Source organism: Myotis daubentonii, chromosome 1 (assembly GCF_963259705.1).
Source record: "Myotis daubentonii chromosome 1, mMyoDau2.1, whole genome shotgun sequence".
NCBI lineage: Eukaryota > Metazoa > Chordata > Mammalia > Chiroptera > Vespertilionidae > Myotis > Myotis daubentonii.
Genome location: NC_081840.1, coordinates 111,213,117 through 111,220,213, shown reverse-complemented (window position 1 = coordinate 111,220,213; position 7,097 = coordinate 111,213,117). Strand labels below are relative to the sequence as shown.

At 42.2% G+C, this 7,097-nt stretch overlaps 1 protein-coding gene across 1 annotated transcript; it reads right to left on the bottom strand.

Annotated features, from left to right (window-relative positions):
• Positions 1-2,606: 2,606 nt before the first annotated feature.
• LOC132212320 (long-chain-fatty-acid--CoA ligase 6-like) lies at positions 2,607-4,802 on the bottom strand. Its single transcript, XM_059657804.1, has one exon. It carries the CDS (start codon positions 4,644-4,646, stop codon positions 2,943-2,945), a length of 1,704 nt encoding a protein of 567 aa, XP_059513787.1. The 5' UTR covers positions 4,647-4,802; the 3' UTR covers positions 2,607-2,942.
• Positions 4,803-7,097: the final 2,295 nt, after the last annotated feature.

Here is a 7,097-nt window from a genome sequence, read left to right as displayed (position 1 = left end):
AACTAGAAAGAAAGCATAGCTACATAAAATTTAGAATAAGAAAGGAGATGCAAGGCCTCCATGGGGGGGGGCTTATTAAAAAAAAAAAAAAAGAAAGAAAGGAGATGCAGTCAAAGATATGAGTGAAATTTAAAGAATTATAAGAAAATACTTTCTATACTGTGTTATACATTTGATAACCTAAATGAAAGTAGAGATTTTCTAAGAAAATGTACATTACTAAAATTACACAAGAAGTATAAAACCAGGAGACATTATTAAAGCAAAGGTAAAAAATATGGCATTTGGAGCCAGATACTCTTTTTGAGGGGAGCCAGATCCTTTTTTTTTTTTTTTTTTTTGAGCCAGATACTCTTCATTTCAGGACTAAGCTCTGTCTTTTGGTAGCTATGTAACCTTATCGAATTACTTCATCTTTCTAAACCTCAGTTTCGCTGTCTATAAAATTGCTCAGACAAAAGAAACTAACCCATAAGAATACAATGTGGGGATTTAAAAGATTTAAAGAGATATATGTAATGCTGATGCACTGCTGTGATTATTAAATTTAAAAAGGTCACGGAAAAATTTAAGAAAGTCAGCAGAGTTATACCTAATCAGAACACTGGACGCAAAGAGTTTTACTGTTTCCACTACTGCTTAGAACCAGACTGGCACATCATGACAAAATATAAGTAAATGAAAAGTACAGACCAGTCCTCTTAGGAATACAGATAAAAACTTTCCAAAATAAAATATTAGAACTCAATCTCAGTAGTATTTATATATGGCATATGTATCAAATTAATATTGCTTTATTATTTTCTGAGTATATGGTGCTTCAGTTTCCTTTGCTAGAGTAACAAATTACCACAAACTTATTTTCTTACAGTTTTGGAGGCCAGAAGTCTGAATTTCATTGGGCCAAAACCAAGGTATCTACAAGACTGGACTTCTTCCAGAGACTCTAGGACAGAATCCATTTTTTTTTCTTTTTTTTGCCTTTTTCAACTTCTAGAGCTACATTCCTTGCCTTTTTCAGCTTTTAGTTTCTGCCTGTATTCTTGGCTCATGGCCCCTTTGTCCATCTCCAAAACCCAAAGTATATTCAAATGTTTCTCTCTGCTGAGATCACCACATTGCATTTTCTCTGTGTGTACAAACTTCCTCTGCTTCCCTTTATAAGAACACATGTGATTATACTGGACCCACCAGAATAATCCAGGATAATTTTCCCATCTCAAGATCCTTAACTTAATCACATCTGCAAGCACCGCCCCCATATTTAATAAATTAGGATACAGATATCTTTGTGTGCAGCATTTTTTTTAGCCTACCACAGCCTTCCCCTTGGCTGTCAAAAACTCATGTCTGTCACAAATGCAAAATACAGCCACCTCATCCCAACATCCCAAAAGTTTCAACCTGTTACAGCATCAACTCAAGTCCAAAATCTCCTCCTCTATATTAGGTTTGGGTATAATCCATATTGGGGGCAAAATTCCTCACTATTTGTTCACTTGTGAAACTAGAAAACAAGTTATCTGTTCCCAAAATACAGTGGTGTTACAGGTGCAGTATAATAGTTATAGACATTCCCATTCCAAAAGGAGGAAACGGGAGGAATAAAGTGGTTGCAGCCCCCAATCAACTTCAAAGTCCAGCAGGGCATATTCCATTAAGTCTCCAGGCCTGGCACAACTCTCTGGAGTTTAAGATTCTGCCTTCTGGGCCCAAGACTCTGACTTCTGTCTTTCAAATCACATCTTCTAGCTCTCATACCCTCTAATCCAGCGGTTCTCAACCTGTGGGTAGCGACCCCTTTGGGGATCGAACAACACTTTCACAGGGGTCGCCCCGGAAAACACATATATAATTACATATTGTTTTGTGATTAATCACTATGCTTTAATTATGTTCAATTTGTAACAATGAAATTGGGGGTCACCACAACATGAGGAACTATATTAAAGGGTCACGGCATTAGGAAGGTTGAGAACTACTGCTCTAATCCCTCCAGTTCCTAGGTCAGAGGCTCTGCCCTCTGAATTGTCTTTTCCTGTTTGCAGATGAGGGGATTTTTGCCTGTAGAATTTTGGGAGTCTGACAGCCTTCCTTTATTTCATGCTCTCCCTGTCGCTTTCAGTCCAAGCTATCGGTGTTTCTGATATAACATGCTCATAAATTCTGTGAGTCTCCCATATATTTCACAGAGACTCAAGTGATTAGACCGGAGGGTCCTGCATAGATCATTCTTGGATAATTCCACATCTATTCGTGGCTTCTGTTGAGATGACTGAGTGGATTAATGAATCACACCTTTACGTGCTTCAGTGCTAGCAAAAGATTGTCCAACCACAATCTTGGCTTTTTCTCTGAAGTACAATTTTCTAACAGTGAATTTGTTATTAGCATTTTGTTTGCAATCTGAACAGGCTGAGAATTTCCCAAATCATCAGTTCTGGTTCCTTTTTTGCTCAACAATTCTTTTCTCTTTTTTTCTTTTTTTTTAATTTTTAAATCTGATTTAATTATGATTTTGACAATCGGTTATTGAATGAGGTAGTCCACATTGCCTGGATATTTGCTGTATCTGGTTTCTAGTCCACAAGTAATTAAGTACAATATATCAGTTATGTTTTTTTCTTTATGTTTAATAGGAGTGCTATGAACATTGAGAATATATTTCTTTTAGTGGTACATCGTTCTTGAGAAAAGTCTTGATTTTTACATTGCCATTTGCAATATTTTTAGCAGCTTGCTACAATATCATTTTAATAAAAATAAAGTGTACTCAGTGATGATAGAGAAAATATTGTTAAAGACATCTTGGGACAGGAAAAGGCTCAGTCGTAGTCACGTGCTTATTCATTTTCAGCTGCATCATTCTGACTCATTACTTTCATGAATAATTATAATATTGCTACACAGTCCATTGTACTGAGCAGAACTTGCCTTGAACTTCACATGGAGGTTGAGTAGAGCGCTTGTATTTGTGTTTTGAAGTACTCTCTCAGCTCAGGTCTCTTAGCCTTTAGTGTTGGTGTCAGCAAGCCATTTTGAACTGAGAACATGTCAGAATGGATGTGAATGGCTTTTACCTGTTCAAAAGAATGGAGTCCACTTTCTTTTCCTAACCTCACCATATCTTCCAAAATGGCTTTCTTCAGCTCCTTATTTACACAGAGCTCTGAGTATGTCCCTTCAATTCCTCTCTTCTGTGCCCAGGAGGGCATGACTTCAGGGTCAGGCACAACAGTGCCCACCAAAAAGGCCTGTAAGCTGTCCCCATGGACATAGGTTTGTGCCACAGGCTCACTCCGGGTGTAGATGTTCTCAATCTTCTCAGGTGCAACATATTCTCCCTGAGCAAGTTTAAATATGTGCTTCTTCCGATCAATAATTTTAAGAGTTCCCGCCTCTCCCTCTCCTTTGCGGGTCCAGTAGTTCAGTTCCACGACGTCGACGAGCTTGATATGATTGCAGGGCAGAGGCGCCCCCACGTGCCCTGAGGTCCAGTCCCCAGGTGTGGTGAAGGTACATCCAGCTGTGCACTCGGTTTGGCCGTAACCTTCATAAACCTGGCACCCCAAAGCTGCCCGAAGGAATCCCAGGACTGTTGGTGACGCGGGGGCTGCTCCAGTCACAATCATCCGCACACACCCACCAAGGCTGGCCTGAATCTTATTAAAGAAGAGCTCATCCCAGATACTATCATTCCTGATGATTCCGCTCCGGACTTCAGCCTGTTTACGCTTTGGTGCAAACTCCAGGAGCCAGCGCTTCAGTGGTGTGTTTGCCTGGCTGAAGATCTTGTCGTACATCCGGTTCAGCAGTCGTGGGACCACAGGGAAGATGGTGGGGCGTAGAGCCTTCATGTCATCTGAGAGGAGACGGATGTCTCCCTGGAAGAAGCCGACGCGCCCTCCGTGGCAGTAGACAACAGACTGCACCATTCGCTCAAACATGTGTGCTAAAGGCAAATAGGAAATGTGCACATCCGCACAAGTGGGAGCCCACTGACTCTCTGTCACTTTCAGAAAGCCTGAGAAATCAGCCACCACGTTCCCATGGGTCAGCATTGCACCTTTTGGGTTCCCTGTTGTGCCGCTTGTGAAACACACAATGGAGAGGTCACTGGGATTTGGGGGCACAGGAACGTGAAGATTCTGTTGGCCGCACTCCTCCACAGCCTGCATGGACTTAATGACCACTCCACACCCCTGCCCTCTGTCTTTCAGAGCTTCCTCAAACGGGTCCATGAGGATGATCATCTTGAGCCCTGGAATCGTCGTCCTCTCCACATGCTCCAGCAGGAGCTGGGCCTTCTGAGGTTTGTCCACTATCACGGTGCTGATGTCAGCTGTGTTGATGATGTAGCGGATAGCCCCAGGGCCCAGGGTATCATACAGCGGGACCACCACCATAGAATACGTGTAGCAGGCAAGCTCTGCGATGATCCACTCTGGTCTATTTTGTGCAAAAACACCAATAAACTGATCTGTACATGCTTTACAATTGTGCTGGAGAAGTCCGGACCCTAGAAATTCAGCCCTGTTGGCCACCTCCTGGTAGGACAGCCACTGATAAGGCTGCTTGGGCTTACTGAAGCCAAGACACGGTCCATTCCCTGAGATGCTAAGCCCACGACGGAACACCTGGTACATGGTCCTGGCATCATCGTAGTAGTGGGTGAGCAGCTGAGGGCCATCCCCAATCACGGATCGCCGGGCCCCACCACTGCCCCGCGAACAGCCAGAGAGAGCCCCCCGAGACCAGGAAGAAGGTCAGCATGTCCGTCCGCGGGGCCGGCCTGGCCCGGCACAGCCTCCCTGGCCCACGGCCCCGCGGCTCCGCAGCCCAGCAGCCGCCGTGCCGCCGCCGGGTATTTTTTTCAACAATTCTTTTCTTAATTTGTGTCTTTCCACTCACATTTTACATAAGCAATAAGAAGAAACGATGCTGCATCTTCAACACTTGGCATGGAAACTTCCTCAGCTAAACATCCAAGTCCATTGTTTATAAGTTCGGCTTTTCACACGACTGGGACACAATTCAGCAAGGCTTTCTGCCACTGTGTAAGAAGGCTCTCTTTTCTTCCATGTTCCAATAATATGTTCCTCATTTCCTTCTGAGCTCTTGACAGCAGTGCCTTTAACATTCATGTTTCTACATTCCATTTATAATATGTGCACACTAGAAGATGAAACAGTTTTTCTCTACCATGCTCCTTACTTTGTCCTGAGCCCTCACAGGCAGAGATTTTAACATCCATATTTCTACCAACAGTCTGTTCAAGGCAATCTATGCTTTTCCTATCACATGTCCCAAATTCTACCAGCCTCTACTCATGACCCAATTTCAAAGCCACTTCTACACTTTCAGGTGTTTGTTACAGCAGCATTCTACTTCCAGGTACCAAAATCTGTATCAGTCAGGGAGCCATCAGAGAGAGAAACAGAACCAGTTGAGAGAGAGAGAGAGAGAGAGAGAGAGAGAGAGAGAGAGAGAGAGAGAGAGAGAGAGTTTTCAAGGAATAGGCTTATATAATTGTGGAGGCTGGCTGGGCAAGTCTGAAACCCATAGGTCAGGTGGTCAGGAAGGGCAGACTGGGACTCTCAAGCACATAGGGACGCTGCAGCCCACACCTGAAATTTCTTCTCCTTCAGGGAAAGCTCAGTTCTGCAATTAAGGCCTTTCAGCTGATTGAATCAGGCCCACCCAGACTGTCTAGGTACAGTGGTCGGCAAACTCATTAGTCAACAGAGCCAAATATCAACAGTACAATGATTGAAATTTCTTTTGAGAGCCAAATTTTTAAAACTTAAACTATATAGGTAGGTATATTGTTATTAACTTAATTAGGGTACTCCTAAGGCTTAGGAAGAGCCACACTCAAGGGGCCAAAGAGCCGCATGTGGCTCGTGAGCCACAGTTTGCCGACCACAGGTCTAGGACAGTGGTTCTCAACCTTGGCTGCACATTAGAATCACCTGGGAATCTTCTTAAAATCCTGATTTCTGGGCCTCATCCTCCAGAAATTCTGTTTCTTTGTTATGGGGTGAGGCCACAACATTAGTAACAAAGAAACAATTTCTGGAGGATGAGGCCCAGAAATCAGGATTTTAAAAAGATTCCCAGGTGATTCTAATGTGCAGCCAAGGTTGAGAACCACTGGTCTAGGATAATCTTTACTTAAAGTCAACTGATTATGCACATTAATCACATCTACAAAGTGCGTTCACAGCAACACCTAGATAAGTATTTGTTTGAATAAATGAGGACTATAACCTAGACAAATTGATACATAAAACTGACCATCACATGTTGTAAGTAGATAGTCTATGCAAAATATTTAGACAACCCAGAAATATAAAATAATGTAATGAAAACTACCAGGAGACCTACTACCCAGAATTACCACTGCTAACCCCAAAAGCAATATATGTTCACCATGTAGCATTCAGAAAGATATAAAGGAGTAAGTAAATATTATTGAAAGTCCCATAACTCAGAGAAATATCACCATAAATATTTAGATGTATCTTTAAAAGATTTATAGATAAATATATCTATATCATTATACACATTTAATTTTAATAGATGCATGCATTTTATTCTAAGACTGTACCATAATTTATTTAATCAACCCTTTTCTGATGATCCTTGCATTGCTCAGCATCCTGACAAAAACCCAACTCAAAGTAGCTTGTAAGAAACAAAGCAATGTATTGGTGGAAGTAACTGGGAGATTAAGGCACAGTTGGAACAAGGAGTCAAATGATGTCAGACTTCTGTCTTCCCAGCTCCTATAGGGTTCTCTCCCTATCCTGAGCACAATGGCTACCAGCTGCTCTAGACTCACTCTTTATAGCCTGAACATTTCTGTGGTAGAGACTGCTATTAGTCTACCCAGTACCCTAATAACCTCCAATTTTACTTTGGGAATCAATGTGCCCCAGTAAAAACTGCATTTCTGAGACTCCCTTGAAGGTAGGATGCAGTTCTGACAAAAAAATAAAAGTCATAAGATGGGCTATGGACAAAACTTTTTAAAGAGTTTGCATGCACCCTTCTGCCCTTTCTCTCCTTTTTCCTACCTGGTGCATGGATATAAT

What these genes read in the sequence shown, in the direction of transcription:
- LOC132212320 (XM_059657804.1), bottom strand. Translation starts at nt 4,646, where the DNA reads ATGTACCAGGTGTTCCGTCGTGGGCTTAGCATCTCAGGGAATGGACCG.